This window comes from Ambystoma mexicanum, chromosome 8, assembly GCF_040938575.1.
Source record: "Ambystoma mexicanum isolate Mex_15411 chromosome 8, UKY_AmexF1_1, whole genome shotgun sequence".
Classification (NCBI taxonomy): Eukaryota; Metazoa; Chordata; class Amphibia; order Caudata; family Ambystomatidae; genus Ambystoma; species Ambystoma mexicanum.
The window spans coordinates 290,379,976-290,406,859 of record NC_090929.1 but is presented as its reverse complement, the minus strand read 5'-3'; the positions used below and the strand labels follow the sequence as shown (position 1 = coordinate 290,406,859).

General features: G+C 44.1%; 1 protein-coding gene across 2 annotated transcripts in view; it reads left to right on the top strand.

Annotated features, from left to right (window-relative positions):
- Window positions 1-26,884, top strand: part of STXBP1 (syntaxin binding protein 1) — a 229,372-nt gene that overhangs the window by 162,033 nt on the left and 40,455 nt on the right. For both annotated transcript variants that reach the window (XM_069609688.1, XM_069609689.1), the window contains exons 9-13: window positions 2,116-2,246; window positions 13,386-13,493; window positions 14,484-14,544; window positions 20,123-20,191; window positions 23,381-23,461. In XM_069609688.1, the coding sequence (XP_069465789.1) occupies window positions 2,116-2,246; window positions 13,386-13,493; window positions 14,484-14,544; window positions 20,123-20,191; window positions 23,381-23,461 (450 nt within the window). The remainder of the gene's footprint in view (window positions 1-2,115; window positions 2,247-13,385; window positions 13,494-14,483; window positions 14,545-20,122; window positions 20,192-23,380; window positions 23,462-26,884) is intronic.

Sequence of the window (26,884 nt, the reverse complement as noted above, 5' to 3'; positions counted from 1 at the left end):
AGATGTCAAGGGTACACAAGACCCTTCTCCGCTGATTGCCAAGCCGGGCAGAGGCACTTGTATCAACTCTGACTCCGAGACGAAAGAAAGCCAAGCAGTTAATCACAGCTGGTGAGTCTAGCGGCGTGTCAACGTGAGGCTGAACTGTGTTGAACGAAAAGTAGCCGAAGTATAAGTTGAACTTTGAAAAGAAGCCAATACTATTAATGAAGGAGGGGGAAAACCAGATACAGAGGAGTCCGGCACCACGTGGGTGCTCACGCAGGAAACTCTGGGTGATTACCCAACGGTAGAAACTACCATAACCAGAAGCCCTTGGGAAGAAGCGAAGAACAGTCAAAGTGGTCATACAGGGGTCTTACAAAATCCTCTGTACCGTTGAAAGTCTTTGACCGACAGAGAATTGTGAAAGTTAAGGGAAGTGAATCCTGCGGATAAAAAATTGGTACATGAACTGTGTTTCATAAACATTAGAAGATTTGTGAAAGCAAGAAGCATTGCAAGACAAGGGGGAGGAAAGTGTCCCCCTTATCATCTGGGGTCTGAGCCCGGCCGAGGGAGATCCCGGGGTGGAAAGTTATCACCCAAAGTTAATTGACAAAGGAACTGTCTTGTTAATTTGTTGAATACGACTTCTGAGGGGACTGCACCCAGAAGAAGTGTTTGTAAAACAGAACTTTGTGTTTGTTTGTGAGAGCATAAGGCCTCGAAGGCAAGAGAATTTTGTAAAAGGAAACATGACCATGGAAGACCCTGATAGCGGATGCAGAACTGTCGGCACGTGCTGGGGAAGCTCGAGTGTGTGCTGTGCTCAGGAAACCCACCTTGTCCTGTGCTGAACAAGTGGGGAAGGGAGAACCCTGGCAATCACATCCTGACTTATTATCTGGGAACACTTACCCTATCCCACACTCTTTCTGTAATTAGTTGTAAGGATTTGGAAATAGGTTTTCTTTAGTATAGGCCTTTTTATTTTAACACAACGCCACGAGGACTGCCTTATTATTATTTGATGGTCAAAGCTTGCTCCCATCTTAGATTTAGGTTTAGTTTAGGCGTTTTTCCACCCTGCATATACAGTTTAATAAACACCCTTGAGCTGTGATCACTTGTGTCTGTCTTTACTGTTGCCACCATGAGTTCCTTACACTCCACTGTTGGAGAGTATGCCTGTAAAATCGGTGTAATCCTAGGAATTCCTTTGCTACCTGAGGTGGGGTAAATACTTTCTGTGTAACCCGATAATGAGTTCTGTTTTCTGTAACCAGAGGTGCAGTCACTGCTGTGTAAACAGTTTTGCAGCACGCATAAATGGACACCGAAGTGCTGCCCATCAACCTGCCATGTTAGCATTGCAAATTACAATTTATTAAAGTAGGTCACTTTTTTAATACTGCCTCTTTTTCATCCCAGTCCAACCCATGTCATAATGATGCAAGACCTCTATGACATTCCCTAGAGAGGGCTGGGCAGATGACACAACTTTAATTCTGGAAGCATTTACATACTTCGAGAAACACGGGCCAAATGTGGATTGACATTTGTTAGCATGCATGTTTCACTTTTCTTTTGGTGTGTGGCTTTTGCCTCATTATCCCGAATGCTGATGTGTCCATGCCCTCCAAGACTCATAATCGTCTGCTTCCCGGTTCACTCAAACATTTATACCCTCTTGTCTCTTCTCTATCCTTCTCATTGCCATTTGCACCTGCTCCATTAACTCTTCAACCTCTTGCCTTCTTCAGCAGCCCACTTACCCCTTTACATCTCAGCCATGCTTTTAATTTACCTAACATCAGATTTCTTCATTAAATGAGGACTTACATTTCACCTAATCTGAATAGATGTGTGCACATCCATCCACTGTCCAGCTCTAAGTGTCTCACTGAAAGGCCAATACAAATCAAATGCACAATACTTACTGCATCTCAATCATAAAGAGAAGGTGATGTGCATCGTTCCCCGTTCTAAGGGTGCCATACCCTAAGGTTTCAGGTTATATATACATCTAGATGAATCATGATGATTTATCTCTCATTTGGTCGTTAATGTGCACTTGACCACCCAATCTTGAAAATCTGATCTATCTGTTCTGTTTCCCACTTTTCATTACAGGGACCGGATAAGGCTCGGTCTCAGCTCTTGATTCTGGACCGTGGATTTGACCCAAGCTCGCCAGTGCTGCACGAATTGACCTTCCAGGCAATGAGCTATGACCTCCTTCCAGTAGAGAATGATGTGTACAAGTAAGTAGAGAAGGGCGTTGCCCAGTGCTCGCTGGTCATGAATGGTGGATACCTGGAGGAAATGGATGGATAACTGGAGCAGTAGAAGGCAGGTCTGGAGAACATTCATTGGTATTACGAGGAGGTGGCTGGATAGCTGGGAGTGATTGGTGGATTGCTCATGAATTGGTGTATATCTGGAGGACATGCAAACATAGCTGACTGCTTGACTTCCTTCCATCTAGCCACAATTAGATTTTTTTTGTTTTAGGGGGGTCCCTCCAACCCCCATTTCCCTATGCTATCACACCTACCCCAAACCCCTCCCCACCACGTTTAGCCCCTTAACCACCCCTCCTATATATTTCAATACGTTTTTTTCGTTGCAATTCTTTCAGTAAAAATTACTTTGAAAAAAATCATGTTGGCAAAACAACACAATACCCTTTTTCACTCCTTGGCTGACCAAAACCCCTAAAATTTATTTTTCCTTTCTCTCTTTTATAAATTCTCAATTTATTTTTAATTTTGTTGGACTAATTTTTCCATGAAGACAACATTTGGAAAGCCACCAGGGCTTTCCATCATAACACAAAAAGGGCTTTAATGAAGGAGCTACTGCCTAGTAAATTTAACATACTCAGTATTTTAAACATACTTGCGGTATAAAAGACAAGGGGCCTCATTACACGGTAGGCGGTGAGCCATGGCGCTATTAGCGCCATGGCTCATGCCGGTAAAATACAGGCAACGCTTTGGTGGAAAGGGGATTTACCACCCCATTCCAAGGTTGGAGGGGCGGTAAATCCCCCTTCCACCATTGCCCTTCCCCATTCCCATTTCTGCCCATAGGGCTCTATGGGAATGGGGAAGGCGCTAATTACGGCACCGCAATTTTAAGGTGCCGTAATTAGCTCCGAGGTCCCTTTGTGGGTTGGATTTTAACGCCTGCAAAAAGCAGGCGTTAAATCCCCCAACCCGCAAAGGGACCTCGTAGTAAGGCAGTAAGGATTTACCGGTACCGGTATTTTACCGGTACCGGTAAATCCTTACCGCCATCCGTGTAATGAGGCCCAAGGTATCCTGGACTCATGCTGAAAAGAAGACAAACAGCTTCGTAGGTTACTATACTTTTAGAATAGCATAGTCCAGACACAAGCCTGCTGATTGATCTTGCATCGTCCTTCCCTATTTATATTCATTAGCTAGAAGAAGAATGGTGACCAGTATTCCTCTGCCATCATGCTAGCAATAACCACCTCTTACAACAAACCCTATTAGTGACATTGGCCCTCATTACGACCCTGGCGGAAAGTGACTGACCGGACCGCCACAGCGTAAATAGCGTTTCCGCCATTGCACGAAGGAGCAAAGTGCGGCCCATTCTGACCCATCGGGCACGAGCACCACGCCATGGCGGAAGTGCAAAGTCCGCGATGGCGGAAATGACCCCAAAACTGCCCACACCGCCGCCGTACGGCGCCCTAGGTGCAATACCGCCACCCATCTTAGCGGACACCGCAGTGAGCGCCAACCCGAAAGTACGGTGACCGTAAATATACGGAAACGGAAGTAAAAACATGGGCCCGGAACGGGAAACATCCCGCCGTACACCTATAAAACCACAAAATCCACACAACCACTAAAAACACTACCCTGAAACACACCCCAACCCGTCATCCACCCTAGCGAAACCAAGAAAAATGGGAAAAGTAGCGAAGAAAGCGTGCGACCGCAAGCGGCAGGTCCACTTCTCCCGTGAGGAACTCACCGTGCTAACAGAGACCCTCCAGGAGAATGCTGCCGTCGTCTTCTCCACGCAAATGACCAGGACGGCACTTGCGAACAAGAAGGCCATATGGGCTCTGGTGGCACAGCGGGTAAGTGCGGTGGGGACCGCACCCCGCAACCCACAGCAATGCAGAAAGCGATGGGACGACCTGCGGATACGCGTCCGTAGCATACTTTCTGCCAACCGCAACATTGCCACAGCCACCGGGGGAGGTCCTGAATCACCCATCAAGTTGACCCCCTGGGAAGAAATCTGTGCCTCCACCATTGGAATGGAGAGCATAGAGGGAGTCGGAGGGATGGAGAAAGGAGTGCAGACATCCGAAGATTCAGGTAGGTGGGCCAAATAAAACAATGCTAAATCCACAATGTCCAATCATGTGAAGTACCATGTGTCCACATAGTGCAACAGAAACACATGTCCAGGAGAACGTCCACACACATCGGCCTGATAGCGCACTTTAAAACTCACAATAAATACATAAATAATTAAAAACCCCTAAAACACCCACTACACGTGCAGCAGGCACACCCTAACTGCAGGCTGCCAAACAACTGCACCCTCACTCCACACACAAATGAAAGCACCTCCAAGGCCCCGACCCAAATCACCCTCAGGTACCACCCCAATGCATGTGATACAATGCCATTCCAATTCCCACAGACCCATTAATAACCCTCGCCCTCCTTTACTCCACCACAGGGTCCGATCCAAACGACGAGCATCAGGACACCCCTACCAGCACACCTGCAAAGAGGGCCAAGACCAACGGCCAAAGACCCTCCACCTCAGCTGCACGCATCAAGACACGGCAGCAGCACAAATCAGGTGGCAGCACAGAGGAGGGAACATCAACAGGCACCCCAGCAGCCAGCATGCCCACAACACCACCACCACAGGTCCCCCCAACGGATGCCACAGAAGGCACTGCCTCTGGTGGCAGCAGCACCATAGGTGACACCCCATTGATGGCAGCATGCTCCGACACAGAAGACGGGGATGTCGAAGTCAGATCCATCCATGACCTGTCCCAATCCCCCTGTCTGTCCCATCCCGTACAACATGAGGATACCACGCAGGGGCACCCACAAGACGACGACTGGCCATCCCCCACAAGCCCTGTGGCAAGGCAACATGAGGTCACCAGCCCCTCTGTGACACCCCCGCAAATGGCCATGGCCCAGCAGAGGCAACAGTCCCTCGGCCAGTTAATCGTGCAACAGCAGCAACTGGCCACGCTCCTCAAGGACCATGCCGATGAATGTGGGGGCACTAAGGCAGAAATAGAAACATCAACTGAGACACTTAGGGCAGAAATGGAGAGGAGTACAGAGACACTAAGGGCACAAATGGAGAGTAGCACCGAGAGCCTGAGAGTCCAAATGGAGAGTAGCACCGAGAGCCTGAGAGTCCAAATGGAGAGTAGCACCGAGAGCCTGAGAGTCCAAATGGAGAGAAGCACCGAGAGCCTGAGGGGGGAACTGCATGCGACGTCCAAAGACGTATGTGCCGAACTTGCCACAGTGCGCCGTGTGCTCACTGAGCTCTCACAAACCCTTAGGGACATGCATGGACGTGAGCAGGCAGAGACATCATCCGTTGCAAGTTCCGTCCAGGGCAGCCCCCAACGTAGATCTGGGAGGAACCTGCGCTCCACAGGCAGGGGTGCCCCTGATACCCGCAGAGGGGGCTTGCAATAGCGACTGCCCACTGACAATGAGCATCTTTGGACACTGGTGTTCGGGGGGGAGGTAGGAGGGTGGAGGGGGTGTTTTGGGCTCACTTGGGTGGCGGGTCGATAGGGTGTTCAACATGATATCACATATGCCATAAACAGTGCACGATCAACCAATGAGATGTGTGGACAATGATCTTTGTGTACTAGGCCATCATAGGCGTACAGTCCATATTGTGCATGTACCAGACACACACAGTGCCACGAGTACCGTGTCCATGTATCAGCCACCAGGCATGAGTGCTAGAAGCATGCATCAATGAGATGCTGACGAATGTCACGGCCCTCCGGTGCCTCGCAGACTCCTTGAGGTGCTGCCACATCCCCACCCTCATCATGACCATCTTCAGGTGCTTGCAGTTCTGCTTCAGGGGGCATGGGCACATTTCTACGTACGCACATGTTGTGGAGCATGACACATGCCATGACCATCTTTGCAACCTTCTCATGGCGGTACAGGAGTGCCCCGCCAGACCTGCTGAGGCAGCGGAAACGAGTCTTCAGTAGGCCGAATGCCTGTTCAATGACTACACGGGTACGTGAGTGGGCATGGTTGTAGTCCTCCTCATGCTGGTCCCGTGGGTTCCGGACTGGTGTGAGGAGCCATCTCTTCAGTGGATATCCAGCATCACCTGTATGTGGACGATAAACGTATGATGTGGAATGCCATTGCTACGTACGCACACCCCCCCCCCCCTTCCTGCCAGGTCATTGCCGAATCACATACCCCACATTATCATGCATGTAATGAGACTCACCGAGTAGCCAGGATCTGTTCCCTGCGTGTCGTTCCATGTAGCGTGGTATTGTAGAGTTCCTCAAGACCATAGAATCATGGGTTGATCCAGGGAATCGGGCACAACAATGTGTAATGATCCTGTTGGAGTCACACACCATTTGTACATTCAGGGAATGAAATTGTTTTCGGTTGCGGTACTGGGCCTCCATGGCATGTGGGACGACCAATTCCACATGGGTGCAGTCGATGGCACCAATGCAACCCGGTATGCCGGCAAGTGCATGGAATCCCACTTTTGTGTTGGTAATTTCCTGCTCCGAGCGTGGTAGAGAGATGTAGTCGTCTGCGTGCTGCAGGAGGGCATCGAGCACTTGCAATAGTGTCCGTGAGAACAGTGGCTGAGAAATGCCATGCAACTGTCCGACTGTGTGCTGGTAGGTGCCTGTGGCCAGGAAGTGTAGTACAGACACCACCTTCAGTAGGGGTGGGATGGCGGTTGGGCTATCTATCATGCTGACAAGGTCAGCCTGTGTCATGTCCACAATGGCGGTTATGGTGTCCCGGTCCAAACGGTAGAGGGTGTGGATCTGCTCATCAGTGAGGTTGAACGGATGTGCTCGGAGGCGTGGGATTGCGGGCTGCCTGCGTGGTGGTAGTGGCTGTGCTGGCGGCCCTTGCTGGCCCTGCCTTGGCCTCCTCCTCCTCCTGCGTCCCCTCCGTGCGGCCGGTTGTAGTTGGTGTTCGTCTTCTTCTTGGAGTTGGAGTACTTGCAGTGCTATCAGGTCCCCCAGGGCCAACATCGCGAGTCCTGCCGGTAGCATTTCGGAGTGGGTGTGGTTGTGGGAGGAGACTGGGTGTGCAATTTATGTGTTTTCAGGCTGTATGGCCTCCACCTGTGGTGATTCATTCCACCTGTGCAAGCTGCTCTCCCCTTTGGCCGAGCACGTCCCGCACACAACGCTGCAATTCGAGTAATGGCATCTTGCTATAGCAATCATGTATTTGTACCCGATGGCCGTGTAACATTTGTTGATATGTACATTCGGCATGGTCCCATTGTTTCACATACAATCTTTGCAGTCGCGAACAGACTTGTGAAGGGTCAGTGGAACGTAGTACTCGAGTAACGGTGGGCCCTCATGCATCACTGTACCGAGTTGCACCGACGGGCGGGGCGTCCCATTTGTGGGTGAAGGCAGTTGCCATTTTCACACACAGCCGCACTAGATGGATTAATTTGTGATTTCAAACGGCCACAGATGCCTTTTCGACGTGATGTTGCAAATGAGGAATTCGAAGGGCGGCGCTTTCGGTTTTCAGCTAGCGGCGAGGAGATGCCCACAGGTCTGACTGCAAATATAACGTTCTATTGTTCAATGTCCTTGAGACAGGGGCCATGGCGAGGATGCAATGATTGATATGAATAGTTTGGGATGCGCAATAGCGACGTGGGCGATGAGGCCGGACGTTCCCAAATACATGTTACTTCACAACACTGGAATTACGGGCTGGGGCACTGTGGATTTTGCAGGCTGCATAACGCACAGACTCAATGGATATTTCTAATGTTATGTGAGTAAATATTCAGGCGTTTTTATACCGGGATGAGGGAATGATGAATGGATGCATGGGCAGATGATTTGATACAGAGTTTGCCATGTACAGGGCTTCTTGGAATCTATCCGCCTCCCCTGCGCTATGTGATGCAGGGCTGCCATAGTGGGACCATCGTCTATCTGGCCTTGTTGAGCCCTCCCTGTCTCGACGCGCCTTCAGACACTTGTGTCCATGCACGTTAACATTCCCATCTGATGGATTCTGTTTTGACAGACGCATGCACAGGTACACTCGTTTGTGATGGTGTTTACACCTCGATATAGATGGTTATGAGTCGCAAGTGGTTTTGGGGTGGTGATGATCCTTTGGAGTGGGCTAGCATGCATATGGCTGTGGATTTAGTGTGATCATTGAAGTGAGTTGTTCGAATGTAGTTCTGATGGCCATTCTGTTCTTTTTCTTTTCTTTTGGTTGACAGGTATCTCCTCCCCTTTTGCCACTGCCATCTGTATGCCACTCCTGCAGATGGCTTTTACTCCCGACACCTGCTGCTTCGTGTTAATCAGTGGAGCAGCATTACGATCTTATGGGACGATCGCCAATGGGCCACATGCCCTTACGCAGTACTAGTGGCTCGGAGCAACATTTCGGCCTTTCAGCTGGACTAGTGCCTCCCCATTGGGACGGCCCTGCGGTTCTGTGCGCTTCCATGTTGCCTTTTCGTACGTGAATGTGGCTCTGTGTACCATGATGGAACAGGGCGTCACACAAGTAGTAGCTGGTCATTTCTTGCGGATGCAGCCCACAATGGTGAAATGTGTTTTGGAGTTCATGGCCTAATGGCTGTATGGGCTTGGTGATTTTGTTGTGCATTAAATTTCTATTCTGATATGGGCCGTGTAGCGTTCTTCTTTGCGAGTGATGTGGCATATTCCTATTTGGGGAGCGATGTATTGTGAGGAGACCTGCATTGGGTTCCAGCTTCGGAGTTTAGTTGCGTGGTACTGTGCTGGGCGCGTTTGCCTACGAAGCCCAGTGAGGTCAGGGATGGGGGCTGCCAATATGACTGTTTGAATGTTGTCATGCTCAGGGGCGGGGGATTGGGTTTTGTGTGACAGATGCCGGTCAGCCAGGTGGACTGGTGGAATGATGTGATTTTCGGAATATTGCTGGTCACAGGTGCCTGTGTTTGCGTGCGTTTCTTGGGGGGGGACTGTGGTCATGTCCATTGGAATGGCTTCTGTATTCGTGCCATCTGTGCCCTGCAGCTCCCATTGGCCCCTCTTGTGAATCTTTTGTTCGTTGGCATGCATGGGTGACTTGTACATTTCACTGGTTGCATTGTGACTTCATTGCACCTACGGGGAGTTGTACTTTGTGGGCAGGGAGCGGTGTACAGGCACTCAGTGGGGCCGTTTACGGTTGATTCGCGATGCCGTACTTCTCACCATGGCGGAATGGTACTTTCCGCCGTGCTTGATGGCGTTAGGTACATGTCCGCTAGGGTCAGAATTCGCGTACCCTTGCGCCATGGTGGTATATACGGTTTGGCATGGCGCGCGCGCGCGTACTTGGTGCAGTTAGCGTTGGCGTTCACTACGGTGTCGCTAATGGCTTCGTACTTTGCGGTGACGGGTCATAGTCGCACCGAGCGCTATTCGATGGCGGCATTGCATTTCCGCCATCGTTTTTCGATTTCCGCCAGGGTCGTAATGAGGGCCATTGTAGTTATATTTCTATCCAAATTCTGGCAGTCCTTTGCCTGAAATGCACTCTTCCTTAATATATACTCTCTAAAGAGTATTGTCTTGGGAGGATAGCTCAGGGGCAACGTGCTCGCCTTGGAAGCAAGACGACATGGAGCAAGACAGGTTTGATTCCTGGGTCAGCGCTTAGAAACCTCTGGGTATTAAACGTGTTATAAATAACCTATCATATTATATCATACCATAAAGCACTACAATGCCAATTGGACTATCTGGACTAGACATACTCTAACAATGAAACAATACTATATAACAGCATGATACATAACGATTGATGGTTAATATACACATACTAGTGTACAGGCCAGTGTACATGGGTCAAAGTGCAGGTTTTCATTGACACAGTAGGACCACTATCAATCCTAAGCCTACAGCTCCCTCTAGCGGTTACAACAGGCAAAGCTATGTGAATTGGACCACTATAAAAGGCGTACCTATGCAAATTGCCATTGTTTCTATATATCCTAAGGCAACAACTCCCTCTAATGGTGACAACAGGCGAAGCTACTGCATCGACAAACATACAGGGACAAACATACATCTAGCCTTTTATTATATTGTTAGAGACCGCTGAATGTCTATTTTGATGGAGAATTAGTTGATTTGTAAATAAGTAAGGTGCCAGACAAAAGAAGAGTAGTTGAATGAAGTAGTTTGTTTTCCTGTGATTATGTAGATGAATAAGGATGTGACTATTAAGAAACCAACAATGTGATGGGGATAGGAATATAGCAGAAAAGGCTATATGCGGGGATTAAAGTGGTATCACATGGTACGAAGGACATGATATGGAGGGATGTATATATGTTGTAGATGGGACATGAAACAAATGGAACGAATGTGCATGTATTATGTTAGGTATGTTGGAGTTAGAAGGGGTATATGGAAATGCCGACATATTTGTGATGTAGGAGAGAGAGGAAAAATAAGTGTAAATAGAAGAGCACAGTGAGAGAGGGGGAGTTAGGAAGTTGGCAGCATTGCATATAGGGCGGGATTCATTGATATAATGGGTGCAACTTAATGAGGGTGAAACATGGATGTGAAAGGAGGGGAGATGTGGGAAGGGGTATGTAAGTTATTGAAGATGCTGTATAGAGGGAACAATTTATAATAATGGCAGAAGGTGATAGAGACAAGATAGAACATAGGCCAAAAGGACATTGATATGCTGGCGGAATAAAAACTGGACAGGGCAGGAAGCAGAATTGTGATATCTAATATTTGAGGATGGTAAGGTATGTGGTATTATAACCGGATCATGGAGTATAAAGAGGTATGGAGTCTTGGAAGAGGGTATAATGAGGGTTAGGAGGGGCGGAATATCAAATGTTTACATGGAAATGGAAAGGAATTATGAATAATTAGAAAAGATTGGAGAGATGTTGGTAACTATGGATGATTGACAGAGGGCAGTGAGAATTAGAGGTATGTATCAATGGAAGAAGGTGAAAGGTGAAGAGTGGGCTAGTAGAAGATAGAGAGAGGTTGGGAGATGTGAACCTTTGAACGAGGAAGGTGTTAAGTACTCTTTGGAGGCTTGTTACTCAAGTTTTAAAATCACACAAAATGCAAGTTTGATACCTTTTTCTTTGACTAACTGGAAATACCATGCATAGATGATACAGTGCGTTAGCTTTCTAACTCCCTTAAACTTCTCAGTTAGATGAGACAGATTGAAATATGTAGCCCACACTGGATAGTTCTTTCTCGTAGCGAAAAAAAGAGATTTTGTTTTAGCTTAAACTCAGAGGCGTTGCTAGGGGGAGCTGAGGGGCCCATAGCCCCGGGACTTTTCGTTGTAACCCCAGATAGAAGCTCAGGGACTACAACCAAAAGGCTAGCTAGCCCCGAGTCCCGACAGTCCTGAAAGTTCTGACATTAGCGTAGCCACGGATCTTTTCCAGACCTAGCAACACCTCTGTTTAAACTTAATTGGCAGCAGGAAAACACATACGAGTATTTATTGAAAACAATTCACATTTCTTGCAGTGCTGAGTAGTGCATGTTTCAGAAGCATACCTTATTCACACTTAACGGTGCAATGTAATATGTTTGTGAAATTAGGCACAAGCAATCTTAAAGTGGGCGCCAGTAAGTTTGAAAACTATTCATGTTATTTTAAAAACATGTTAAAAATGAAATATTTAAAAGCACACAATTGAAAAGCTGTGTGTGTTGTTTTTGCATTTACCTCAGAGTCTAAAGGTGCGTTTTGCAACCTCTATGCCATGTCAGGACTGTGCAGTGATTTCAACACAGCTCCTTGGGTTTACCGGCCTGTATATAATATGGCCACTATGCAATATTTCATGAAGGTTTAAATTGTCCAATGTTACCTCATTATGCCTCATGCTTGATGATGGCTTCCTGGCTTCCATACAATGTGGCAAATAGAAAACATATACCCATTTTTTGAATGTTGCAACACCCATTGTTATCTCAGTGTGCTTCATGCTCGATAATAGGTGCCAACCATTTGAGCTTAGTCACCTAAAATAGCTGTTTTCAATGTCCAGTTACCTCCCTCACTAGGCTTTTCGGACAGTAGTGTCTAACATCTGTGAGTGAAACTAGTTACTGGCATTGTAAATTAGTTCACCCTGCTAGTTCTGGTCTCAAAGTTGGACATAACAAGGAATACATCCTTTATCTATGTTCAGACTGCTTTCTTTTAGGTTAAGCACCTTCACATCCTTCACTGTATGGTACGTAAGAGGTTACCTTTCAATACCTTCAACGTGAAAGGTTTAGACAATTGGAATATAATAGAGCATTTAGAATGCTAGGAGAATGTGAAAATAATAGGCACAAGTTTGGCTGTGTGGAGTATCAGAAGAGAGTAAAGATGTATGGAGTATTTGCATGGACATTGAGAGGACAGAATTGGTATGTAGGAGTCTTAGAAGAAGATAGCAAGAGTGTTGGAGATATAGATTATTAGAAGAGTGAATAGAACTTATGTGGTATTGAAATGTTTGCAGGGATGAAATGCATGGCGTCTTGGAGGAGGATAGAGGGAGGTCTATATTTATGAGGTGTTAGAAGGAGTTAGAGGGTTAGTGTAGGAAGTACTAGTGGATGATATAGAGAATTTAGGAGGTATCTAGTATTTGAAGAGGATAGGGAATGGAACTGCCACAGAAGGATTATGCAGTGTACAGATTACAGATGGAGAAAAGAAGTGTGCAAAATTGGAGCATTAGAAGAAAGAGTTTGAATGAAGTATGAGAAGAGGACAGAGAGAATTGGAGATTTATGGAGAGACAAACAACTCCATAGAGAGGTTTGTGAGGAAATGAGCATTAGCAGGGGATGTATAGCAAATGGATGGCTATTGTTAGGATATGGAAAGAGGACAGAGTGGTGCCTGCAGGTGTGGTTGTGATTGATGGTGCTATGGATAAGACAGGAGTTATTGAAATGAAGCTATTGAATTGGTATGATGCATTTAGGCAAAGGTGGTAATCGGAAGAGAGAGGTTGTGCGTAATACAAAGGAAGAAGTTGCTAAGAGGGAAGAACGTATCAGAAGGAAGCACATATTTATGGTGTGGTTTTATACTTTTCAGGTACGAGACGAGTGGCATTGGGGAGCAGAGAGTAAAAGAGGTTCTTCTGGATGAAGATGATGACCTCTGGGTTGCTCTACGCCACAAGCACATTGCCGAAGTGTCCCAGTGAGTTTTCCTTTCACTCCTTGGGGCCGTACATGTAAAATAGGTTCCAAACAATATGTTGTTTTATTTAATCTTATGTCAGTTCAATAGCAACAAGAAGTCCTTATAAACATTTGTTAGTTCTTATCATCCATCTAAAACTCTTCGGAATAAAGATAAGGTAATGTTTATCATTATTTTCTTATGAAAAGATTATCAATATTGCCACTCTGGAGAGACATTAGTATGCTTTGATGGTATACCTGTGTTATACAGACAAACATTTGTCACCTCCTAGAGGGAGCTTGAATTAATGGCAGGATCTGGGGAGTATTAGTGGCAAGATGTATTAAGTTAGACAGAGTTGGACATTGTTAGCAGACAATAGTTGTATCTAAAGAAAGGAATGGTGTTTGGCTGCAGGTAGGACTAGGGGTATTCTCAGTCCTTGGTTGGATGGAAAGGCACAGACATGTTGGGGCATATTCAATTGTACTGGGAAGGGGAGGATGGCACCGGTGATATTTGGGGTGTAGAAGGTTTTAGGTGCTACGTATTCTTTTAGGAAGAGGCAAATGGTATTGGTGCCACGGGTGTGGGTTTCAAGTAAATAAGTGGTGCTTGCTGGTTCATGGGGATATGTGGCAATAGGCAGATGGAACTTGTGGCCTCTGAGTGTTGAGGGCAAAACAATGCATGGTGTTGGTGGTACCAGAGTTTGCGTGGTAAGAGGTGGGTGGTGTTGGTGGCATGTAGGTTTGGCTTAGTGTTGCTGGCCAGTTGGGTTGATTTGGAAGTGGTGGTGTTCTTTTGGCACTTAGAGCTGGTTAAGAAGTGGCAATTGCTATTAGTGACACATGTACTTGGTCTGCAAGAAATGGGTTTTATTGGTGTCTAGAAATGGTTTCAAGCAGATGGGTGTTACTCATGAGTTAGCCTGGAGGAAAATAGAACTATAGATCACATGAGTCTGTTTCTGGTTTTTGTTATGTTTGTTTTTCTGTTTCCCAGAGAGGTTACTCGTTCGCTGAAGGATTTCTCTGCAAGCAAGAGAATGGCGACAGGAGAAAAGGTATCTTTGCAAGTAATCTATGCATGTATTCCTCCATTTATGTTGTCCCTATATAGTTTCTTAAATATCGGCGATCTTCCACGCGCACTCACAGACACACCTCTCCATTTAATGCACATAGTGTACACTAACTACCTCTTTAGATGCCAGAAGCTGAAGATAGAGTGTATGCAGCAACAGAAAAAGATCAAGGGAGGATAGGTGCTGTGGACTATTAGAAAGGGATCAGTAGAGGTCAGAGAGAGGCTGGGAGTTGTTGATTATTATAAGCAAGTCAATGGAGGATTGGTGGTATGGAATGTTAGAAAAGCATGAAGAGAAGTGCACAGATATTATTATTAGAACCATGATCAAGAGCCATTGAGAGGTATATAGTATCAGAAGAGGACTGGAAGATGATGGTCAGTGTGGAATATTAGAAAGGGAGAGGTTGAGCGTGGGATGAATCCGATGGAGTCATCACTGTTTTCCTGGAGGTGACCTCCTCCCATGTGGCCAGGGGACGGCAGCCATTACCTGATCCTGACCTTGGGGGTGGCTATATGAGGAAGGATCACAAAGGTGAGGCAACCTGTGGGGAGATATCATGACTTCATCAGGTGAGACATGGTATCCCCTTTTTCCCTCTGAGGAGGAACCTCCCATCCTCAATGCCCTAATGGGATGGTGACAGACTCCCTCATTCACCTATGAAGAATATTAATATCCTTTTGCCAAGACCCATATGCCAATCTTTAAACTCTGATCTGCTGTGTAAAATTGCTGGAGATCCCTTTCCTAGATTCCACATACCAATCCTCCAAGACTGACTTGCCATTTAAAACCCCTTAAGAACATTCAGCCCGTGGACTTTTATGCAAGTCATCAAAAATGGACTACTATTCCCATAACCACCAAGACACTGGAAAGAGGGGTGGAGGAATGCAGATCAAGGGAAGTCCCGAGCGCGACACGCACTCTCGTTGCTGGGAGCACACACCTGTAGCCGGGACATTTAAACCACAGAAGCAGAAGACTAGGCCAGACTGCTGGCAGGAGGCAGCTTGTCCTCTCCATGCGATCCGGGAAGGTGACAGGTTAAAAGAGGCTTGACAAAGCCAACCGGCTGCGTAACAGAGGGAAGGAAAGCTGCTCCAGATAGAAGACACACAGCCAAAAAGCCATAATTCATAAGGGGACTCTTGGGCATTCAAAGGTGTCGGGATGCAGCGTTTCATTTACCCGAGTCCCTTAAGAAACAGACAAGCCCAGCTGAAGCCACAATGAGCAGGACCTCCAAGGGAGAATGGTTGCGAGAGAGAAAGAAGTAAAAGACTGTCAACATCTGGCTGCGATATAAACAAGGAACACCTTCAAGAGCCAGTGAGTCCATGCTGGGACAGAGGCAACACCGGGGCATATTGGCAGCCACGCCGAATTCAAATAATTGGAATTAATGGAACCAAGAGAGACAGAGTATTTTGTTAAACCCAAAAGAGAAAAAATAAAAGAACATTGTGCAAGAAGGGAAAGTGAACCAGGAAGGAGAGACTTTCAATGTTGCCAATGCAGGCAATATAGGAGTACGAGAAAACCCAACAAGCAATATTTATCAAGCAGAATATATCGGTCAATGAGGCCGACATACAGGACTATGAAGCCTGGAGATGTGTTTACCAAAATCCCTAAAAGGAGAGCATGCCAGGCAAGTGCAAGTTTGTGTTTACAGAAAAGCACTGGCAGGAGAGTACACCAGGCAGCAGCAAGTGTGTGCAGGAAATCCTGGTAGAGAAATATACCAGGCAAGGGCAAGCTGAGTAACATACAGAAATTAAGAAAAGGTCCTGAGAAGCACATATCAGGAGTAGCCAAAAAGACTGTGTGAATCCAGAGAATAAGGAGTTGAAACCTGACAGGAAAGTACATCAGGTATTCTGATAAGAGGAAGGCAAAAAGGTCAAACAGTTATGCAAATAAATTCTGTTGTTGAATCAAGAAAAACACCAGGGTCTCTTACTTGTGAATAAACAAGACTGTGAGGAAGATTCCAGGGCAAGGGAAACACCCTCTGGAACAAGGGTCTCTATGCTTGAAATACTTTTTGTTGGAGTTATACATTTTTCCTTTGAGCATTTCCATAACACTGAAGGCAAAAGACATTACCCTTTTCACATTAGAATTAATGTGTTTAGAATGTGAGGGTCAGAATAGTACCATGGGCATGGGACAGTTTTGTTTTGGACATTCTGACAGTGACAGATCCTTAGTTTTTGTTTCAGGTAGGGAAACACCTCTAGTGCAGGGAAAGTAACGCATTTCACCTCTCCTTTTTCTTTTAAATAAATGTCTTTAGCCAAAACTATGTCTAACGTGTGTCTGTGTTTCATTTCTGACCCCTCACAGGAGGCATAACATATTATGAGAGGATAAAGGAATGACTGAACTGGTTGATTTTTAAAAATGTTCGAGAGGTTAGTGGATATAAAGTATTAAAAGTGAAGAAAGGGTTGAGAGGTGTGAAGTATTGCCTGTGCATCACAAGAGGCCTGGTAGTATTCATCATTGGAAGAGGATGAAAGTGTTTGGGAGTGATGAAGTATTGAGCGATAGAGCACAGAGAAAGGATTACATCTCACATTTACACCTGGTGTGGAGCAGGTGGATTCAATAGGACTCCATTTGAAAACACTGCCTGAAAAGTATCATTTGCATGCAGTGTTTTATTTCTCACAAAGCACAGAATAAAAATGTATAGTGAAGGTGATTTCACCTTCATTTACTCTTCACAATTAGACTCTTCTTTGTGAGTGTTGAGAATTGCACGCAGGGTACCAGCAACACGTAAGTGCAAGCGTTGGTGGTCCCCTGCATGCAATTAGCATAACTTCGAAAATGATCCCCATTTTGTCATGCTTATGTAATACACAGAGAGTACCAGATATTGGGCCCTCATCCTTGGTCAAACATATCTCACCAACTTCATGCTTTCCCTAAACCAACTGGGTCTTCTGTTACACACACCTGCACACAGTTATACCTGGTACCTCACCCCAATCAAACTATTCATGGTCTCCTGTATCTAAACATGCATGAGGTCTGCATGCTTTTTTTAAATGTATACCTGGGCAAGTGAAATCTTGACCGTTTGACCTTGGAACATCCCTTCAGTAAGTTATAGGTGTTGGGTGTAGTGGTCATACTAGTTGTTGCAAACTGACTCTAGATTCAGAAGTAGTTTGCAATAGGGAAATAGGAAAATTAGGTACAGCTGTTTACATAGAAGTTGTGCATTTGACTGACGGATAGATGAATACATAGGTTTCTGGGATAAACCCTGGTAAGAGAAACTGATGAATTACATTGGAAGCGGCATTTGCTGTTTATCGTACTCTTCAACATAGTCCATTAATCTACCTCAAACGTTTTGGGGTAGCCCAAGAACTATTTTGTACACATCCTGAATCACTGGACTTAACCACAACTATGACTGCTGTTGTTGGTTCAGCTTGGTTCAGCTTGGGAGTTCCCTTGCACTGTCTATTAAATCTGAGCCATTGTAGGCTTTCTTTCAGTGCTACACAACAAAGAGTGGTCAGTCTCATCGCGTTGACCACTTGCATATTCATCCAAAGATAAGAATTTTTTGCACTTACCATCCTGCATAAGACTCCTTGGGATGAGCAAAATCCTTGAATGTGATGTGCAACTGGTCATCCTACATGATTCTCAATGGATATCTTTGTATTAGGGACTGGGCTTGTACACAACCATCCTTACGCTAGGACGACATTTGACTGTTCTTCTAAAACGCAGCATGAGTCGAGGAGGAGATGGCCCTTTCACCCCAATGGATTGATAGATTTCTCTGGTGTTGCATCCACACTCTGAAACTGTTTGAAAGAGTCTATATGGTTTAATATTATAAATACTTTAAGGTTAGAGGGAGTGTTATAAAAAAAATGCAAAGTGCACCAAGCCCAATGTGCAATATGTACTTTGTGATTCAAGCTAACTACCCTTTTGTCATACATATTTGTCAAATAAAAATATCTGTGGTCATTGATCTGTTCCCAAAATGCTCTTTGAGTTTATGTACAGCAGCCAGGAACCATAATTTGTGCTATTTGTTTCCTGAGAAGTGCAACCGTCTCATTATGACCAAAATCATCACAAAATATATCATGGAACCGGTCATTACAATTGATAATCGTAACAGTTTAAAAAGAGATGGTTTACAAAGCTAGTCCAATTAAATCATTTCCTTTTTAAAGTTTCTTTTGCCTAGAATACACACCATTTTGTCTCTCAAAATGTCCTTCCTTCTTGAAATGGTTTACTTTCAAATTAAGAGCAATGATATTCCTTCCGTGAGTACCAAGGCAATGTTTAGTTGAGAGGCACGATAGCTGTGGTGAGCGAGGAAGAGAGAGGGACAAAAAAAGAGCGAGGATAGAGACACAGGGAGCGGGAGAGATAGAGAGACAGGAGTTATAGAGACAGAAAAGACTAAAGGAGCGAAACACTGACAGAGTGACAGACAGAACTAGACAGAGTGAAAGAGAAAGATAGATGTAAGGGGGCATGAGACACAGAGAGGAAGGGAGACAGGGAGAGGGAAAACCAGTGCATACTGAAATTGAGACCGCCCATATATGAGACTGCACTGTTATTCACAGAAGGTGAGAATAGTGTCCTTCAGAGTACACTAACAGAGGAAGGGGTAGAAGGAGAAAGACAGGCAGACCTCAATGACAAAGAGAAGTGCAGAGAAACCGACTGGACTGACCGATTGAGGCACAGTGAGAGTGTACCAGACTGTAGTGGCCGAGAACAGAGAGAGTGCACCAGGCAACACCACTGTTGTTCACAGAGAGTGAGACCCAGATTATGTGTGTGGGAGAGAGAAAAACTGAGAGAGATATTTGATTGGATCAACATGTCACTGACTGGGTACAGCTCATAAAGAATGTATTTTTACCACATTCAATGATAGAACTATATGCTGTCTAGGAATGTGATGCAGTTGTGATTCTCATAGAATTTGACTTCAAAACATGAACCACATCAATTTATTGCAGCCAGAGAATCTGTCAGAAAGACCCTTCACAGATACACTTTTGCAGCCAGGAACTGACAGGCAGAGGCACAGCTAGGCACCACTCCACCAGATGCACTTAATTATCCAAAAGGAGCAGAGTTAGGCACAGGAATCGGGGGTGCACCTAGGGATTCCATTCCTAAATCTGCTATGCTTACAGATCACTAATGGCAGCCACTGAAAACATATGACAGCGGCCATAACAATGGATGCTTATCGATTTTGCTTGCTATAAGCAAATACTAAAAAGCGGGCAAACTCTACAGGAATCCCTGCCCCTCTACCAGCATTAGTTTACTGTGCTAGTGGAGCTGCTTGCAGATTCACTGCATCGAGCAGTGGAACATACAATGCAGATGTTCTGCTTTGGTGGGAATCTATTACATAATGGGGAGAATATGGGATGTTTCCTCTGGCTAACGCTCACATTGAAATGAGAGTAAAGGCATGCAGCAATGTGTTTTTTCCCCCACTTGAAAATGTCATTCTATTGTTTTCTAGCAGACCACTATGAGGGATCTTTCTCAGATGCTGAAGAAGATGCCCCAGTACCAGAAGGAACTCAGCAAGGTACAGTAAATATGCAATTCTCAAGGCAAGATTTCATGTTCCCATATATATATATATATATATACATATATATGACTGTCCCCACAATCGAGTCAAACAGTGCTTGGAAACGCAGGAAGTCAAGCAGACACACATTAGAAACCTTTATTTTTTTAAAGTAGATTTGTGTTGTTAAAAACAGTGATGGACTAGCCACTTGTCTGGTGCCTAGAAATACTTGTGGACAGGCGCGTTATAAATGACCTATCGTATCATATCATATCATACAGGGAGCTCTGGAGATTTCCTGTTGGGCCTTTAGAGCATGGGCCCCTTTGGTGTGGATATCCTGATTTTCTACTCCCTGTGTTCACTCCCCCCATTCACATCACCCCCTTCCTTACTTCTAGCTCCCGGCTTTCCCCACATCCATTTCAAGTAAAGAATTTATTTTAAAGCTGCAAATATGTTATTACTCAGTCTTAACAAATCTTATATGTCAGTTTGTTCTTAAATACTTTAAAATCTTTATACATGGACAAATGTGCTTTAACATTCAACATTTGGACCCATTTTTGTCCAACTATTCTGTGGGGGGACACCTCCTCCAACCCTACTTAGGGGGGTTGGTCTTGCTCACTGCATTTGCTCATAAAATGTAATAAATAACACACGTTTCCAGGGCCAGCTTTGGCCCCCAGTCTTCTTCTAAAGCCACAATGCTTGCCACATCCGTCCAGAGACCCCACACTGGTGGAATATTTCCATTGCGTGGGCCAGAAAGTATGTTCCTTTTGGAGACTTTCAAAACTTTTGACCCATCTATTCTGGAATTTTGAAATTCATTGAGCAAATATATTGAGAGGGAGTTTGGATCATGATCTGAAGGTTGTCAATATAGAATAAACCCCTCCTGCAATATATTCACCAAATGTGACTCATTTTAAAAATGACAATTCTAGAGTAATTTAGTTTGAAATGTCTTTGTCTATCCCTTCTATACATACAACAATCCATGTGTATCCCGGAAATGGAATAAAAAAATAATCTCCTAATAGAAGCCCTATATCTGCTTAAAAATGTTTATTGGACCAAGTAACAGAAGAAATGTTTCCTACAATCAAACACAATATACTTTTCCTATGGGGAGACATGCCTTACCTCTTCTTAAAAAATTACATATACTGAAATATGAAAAAGCAGACTTATCCCTCTAACAATACGATAAACCTGAATTGTCCTCTGATTAATATTACCAAACAAACATCCTGATGCATATATATGTACAAAAAAATACATAATGCATATATTGTGCAATAGAGTAAAATATAATCTAGAAAGAAATTCAGGATAGTTGACTTTCCCTTTAATACACCCTGGTAAATTAGCAATGGCAAATTTATCTCCAAGTGCAATCTTTCGGACTCCAGGAATAAGGATGTAGCATAAGCCATTCATAAAAAAGTAAACAAAAGATGTCTGTCCTATTATGACTTGCCATATTGCACGAGGAGGTGACAGATCTGCTGGAAGAAAAGATGATATACAATGCAAAGGTAAAACAGGACTGTTTGCCTGTTGCAGAATCCAGTTGACTTCTAATTGTGGACCCAAAATGGAGGACTGATCTCCGAGACAATATTACTGGTTTTATTAACAGAAGATGCATGAATAAATACATTATCTGACAAACATCTGAGGTAGGAGACACAAAGGGGATGTTTCTCCAGATACAAACTAATCTGTGCCATAGTGCTAATTACACTTGCAATGGTGCAAGGTGTTTCGAATATTGTCATTCCTGTTTTTCACACTATGGCAGTGTTTGCTAAAGTGCACTTGCACCGGTGCAAAGTTTCTTTAATATGCAAAATGTGTGTTTTGTATTAGGGACATGATTTCCCCAATGCTAATTGCACTTGAACCAGTGGAAATATTCTCTAATACTGCCTAATATATTTTTGCACATGGCTAACGTTTGTCCTAGTTTTAGCAAATGTGTGAAACTTGCCCTGGAACTAAAATGTATTGAAAGTGTATCTTGCTTGCACTCACACAATTTCTGCCATAGTGCTACTTTTACGTGCACAAAAGCAACTTTTCACCAATACAGCCTATTCTTCAATGCACTTAGTCCATCATTTGGCCAAATATTGACTTGAATGAATATCCTTTTTTGCACTCAATTAATTTATGCTCTTGTACTAATTGCACTTTCCCTGATGCAGTTTCTGAAAATGATCATAGATTATCTTAAGATGTTATTTTGGGAGTGAGATCATTCTATGACGTATTTTCTAAAACATGAAAACCTCTTGTCTCACCTAGTCACACAGCTATCCCAGCAATGGCTGCTGTAACAATGAATCCCAGCAAACTGTGAGAGTAGTGTGATAAAAGAAATAAAGATGAACAATGCTGATTAGAGCATGTTAAGACAAGGAACCCAACAATGAGCAAACCTTTCAGATGATATGTAGAATCTGTGCCCACCATCAACGGGCTATCACATATGACTAAACATGTTTTAGCGACCGAGACAAACATTGTGTAGATTGAGGTTATTGAGGGACTCAAAAGAAAAAAAAGAAATCTGGGGAAAGGAAATTAAGACTAACAACAATTGTCCACTGATGCAAATCAAACAAGTATGAGAACCCTTACATATGCATGGACGGCCGTTTGAGCAAGGCTCTACTGAACAAGAAGGCATTATGTCCTATTAACCACCCAAAATTGCTTCGCCTGAGATTAATATTGATAACCAGGCCACACCATGAGCACTTTCCTTACATGAAACCTGTATTTTTGGCAGTGATGAAAAATGTATGATACTTCGGTTGTATTTCCGTCTTGACACGCACCTAAGATTAAATGTGGCACTCTCACCTTTCCCTCTTAAGCTCCCAATTTCTCTCTCTTGCCCACCCTCCCACATTTACTCCCATCCTCCCCTAATGACAGTCGCACATTTTTGTTGAAGCATATCCCCAATCACTCCCAGATGAACTTATGAGCCTATTCCCTTTGTTCCTTGGGAACAAGGTTGGTCATCAAAAGACGGGTTTATATATGGGACACAATTCAGGCTACAAAGGTCTGTGCATTTGAGTTTCCAAATCTGATTGTATTCATGTTTTCCCTGTGTGTGTGTCCTAGCTTATATCAGTGAAGGATGATTTAAATGGCATATTCTGTCACCTTCTACAGTATTCTACACACCTGCACTTGGCTGAAGACTGCATGAAGCACTACCAAGGGACTGTAGACAAACTGTGTCGGGTGGAACAGGTAGGTCTGCTCACTGTGAACCACTCTGTACAATTCAATTCCTGTTCCTATCAGAAATGCTGTACTGTAGTCACGTATCAATGTGGACAGCACTACTGGACACCACTGATCAACACAATCCTTTATTTCAATGTTTAACATTCATTGATTCAGTAGTGATCTTACATTTAAAAATAACTAAATAGAATTGCATTGAGTAAGTCTGTTCTTTGCAGTGGGGGAATCGGGACAAGTATTGCAGTCCTTGAATATCAGACATGTACTCTCCGCCCAAGGAATATTCTATTGAAAGTCGTTTTTTAAGCTAGTCTTAACTTAAGGGGGTATGCAATGAGGATTACAATGGTTGAAAGATATTCTCTTAGATAGATATATATGGGTTAGTTACTTAAGAAGTCTGTGAAAAAGTGACCATGGTTTCTTCTACAGATGTGATCTCAGGTCCCTGAAGAAGGCTGACATGTGAGAAATGTATAATAACCCTTAAAATGAAAACTCTTTAGGGTGTCCATGTATACTTCCGGTTCAGGATTTGAAATATAACATAAATCACCCAGAAGATATATTAATTGTTATTATGCTGTAACCTTCATACTACAGTCAAAAGAGCAAGCAGTGAAGTTTTATATTTTTTATTTTTCATTCATATACAAGATTTATATTAATCTCTGAAACCAAATATTATGCAATTTGCACTCTATAAATTAGTCATTCCACATATATAATTAGGTACATTTGGGAAAACCTCAACACTGAACCACATCATTAATTGCGCCATCACTGATCAATTTCCTTTTCTGAAGTATATAACAAAGCCAAAATAGGTGTTTCACTCCTTCAGGCGCGTTTCCAAGACAAACATATCAAAATCTCAAATGCTGCCAAAAAAATACAAATAGTTTATTCTGCGTGAATTACAACAAATGTTGATTCTTTAGTAATACTATCTAATCTGAAATAGTAATATGTATGTGAGAGACGGTCTGTCGGGAAATCAAGGACCAGGTATGAGACATACCCGATATGGCAGCCGATTACCTACTGCGTCAGAATAAGTACGCCCTGCATATGGTGTGCATATGGTTCAATCTAAATTTGAGAGCCTGCAATGGGAGGTGCCCCCAATGATGCAGCTGCCCAACCAACGTTTGTGGCAAAGGATCGAGCGACACATATTGACTATGTCATGATCAATTTACAGGCTTTGGCTAAGGTGGTAAAGTGTGAGATAATCCCTAGGAATGACAGTGACCACTGGTCGGTTGTGATCACACTGATAAACAGAAAGTCTGCATTGTCCCGTGATGGCATTCTGGGGAATGCCATGCTAATGGAAATTGTGGGGCAAGCAAGGAAGACTGTGAAATGTGCAAATCTAGATACAAGTTATGTTCCCCCCCCACGTCTATAGAGACTAGTTGGGACCTCTGGATAGGGTGTTGGAAACTTTTCCATTACTGATAATGAAGTTCTTAAATCGTTTAATTAGATAACTTCTACTATAAGAGGTATTGTGATAGCCCCATATAGGTCTGTTAAGAAGATGATTAGTAAACATAACCCTTGGTATGATAGTGACTGCAGAGAAGCTACAAGGATCTTAATAGAGTAGGCTAAAAATGTGGGAACTGCTGTAAGGGTTGGCCTCTGCCAAGCTAGAATTGCATATAAGAAGATTATAGCCACCAAGAAGAAGGCTTATGAGTCGGCCCCAATGGGAAAACATTATCATGGCTGCCCAAAATAAGGATTTTGTTAAGTTTTGTAGGCTTATCACTGCATGCCACGTTATATGTGGAAGTATTAGACCTGTATGCTGACAAGAATATTTTGGTGAGCTTTACAGAGAATCGAAAATTGATTTAATAACTGATTCCACGGAACAATCTTCATTGGCTTTGTCCCCGTTAGTTTTTACACAGAAATTGAACAAGGCCCCTGGCCCTGTTAAGATACCAGGGGACCTGTTCAAATCTGAGGTCTAGGTTTGAGCTCCTTATCTTTTGATGTTATTTAATGCAGCATCTAAGGAGAATTTAGCACCAAAGTCCTGAACCTATGCTTAGATAGTCCCCATATACAAAAAAAGGTGGCCACGAATTCCCCCGCAACTATAGGCCCATCCCCTTACTTGACTCAACGGGCAACATATTTGCGAAAGTAATATTGGGACATTTGAAAGAAGGGGTTGCCTCCTTGGAAATTGTTGATTATCGTCAAGCAGGCTTCAGGGATGGGATCAGCACAGTAGATCTATGCTTTAGGCTTAAATTAATACTGGATAAGTATGTAGAGCTGAAGAAGACAAATATGTTTACAGCATTTGTTGATCTACGTACTGCGTTCTATACTGTACAACGTACTAAGCTTTGGGAAACCCTGAAGGCCTATGGCATACCGAGCTCCCTGCTGTCTGCTATACTGTTGTTTTATTAGAATAACAATGCAAGTATTAGGTGGGGCCTCGAGGGGGAAATTACCCAACCCATTTGAGTACAAAAGGGTGTTCGCCAAGGGGGTGTTTGGACACCCAACACTTTTTTTGTTATGCATCAAGGGCCTAAATTGGTGTACGTCCCCACAGATGCCTCAGATTTAGCCAGAGATAAAGTCTGCTATACTGTTGCTTTATTAGAATAACAATGCAGTTATTAGGTGGGGCCTCGAGGGGGAAATTACCCAACCCATTTGAGTACAAAAGGGTGTTCGCCAAGGGGGTGTTTAGACACCCAACACTTTTTTTGTTATGCATCAAGGGCCTAAATTGGTGTGCGTCCCCACAGATGCCTCAGATTTAGCCAGAGATAAAATTACAGCTTTGTTGTTTGCGGACGATGCCATCATAATTTCGCAAACTCCGTCAGGGTTGAAAGTGCAACTACATGTGTTCTCAGACTTTTGTAAGGACGTGGGCCTAACCATAAATATAGATACAACTAAAACTATAACCTTCACTAAAAGGAGGAAAAACCGGCACCCAGTCATTTTACCGAATACAAAACAGAGGGGTACATTTCACTGAAGTACGTAACACTGAAAAACACGTATTAATTAAATATATATGGGGTAGTGGGGTAAGGGGTTAAAATGAGTCAGGATCGGGTTGGGGTGGTGTTACGAGGATAGAAAAACAGGGGGCTTAGAGGCTTAGGGGGGAGCCCCCAAATAAAAATAAAAAAGAATTTTCAGTTTTTCGGTTATTATGGCAAATTTGGGTCGGTAAAATCACATATAACAGGAAAGAAACAGTACATAAGTTGGTCCTGGATAATGAACCCAAGTAAATCATTTTGATTACCATGGAGTGTGATTTGCCATCTCATGCAGATGGGACAACACATTTTCTAAGGCTGGTGGGTATTGGGTAAGAATGAGTGCAGTCGAACTGGTGTCGGACTACACAAGACTTATCTTCTTGGTATT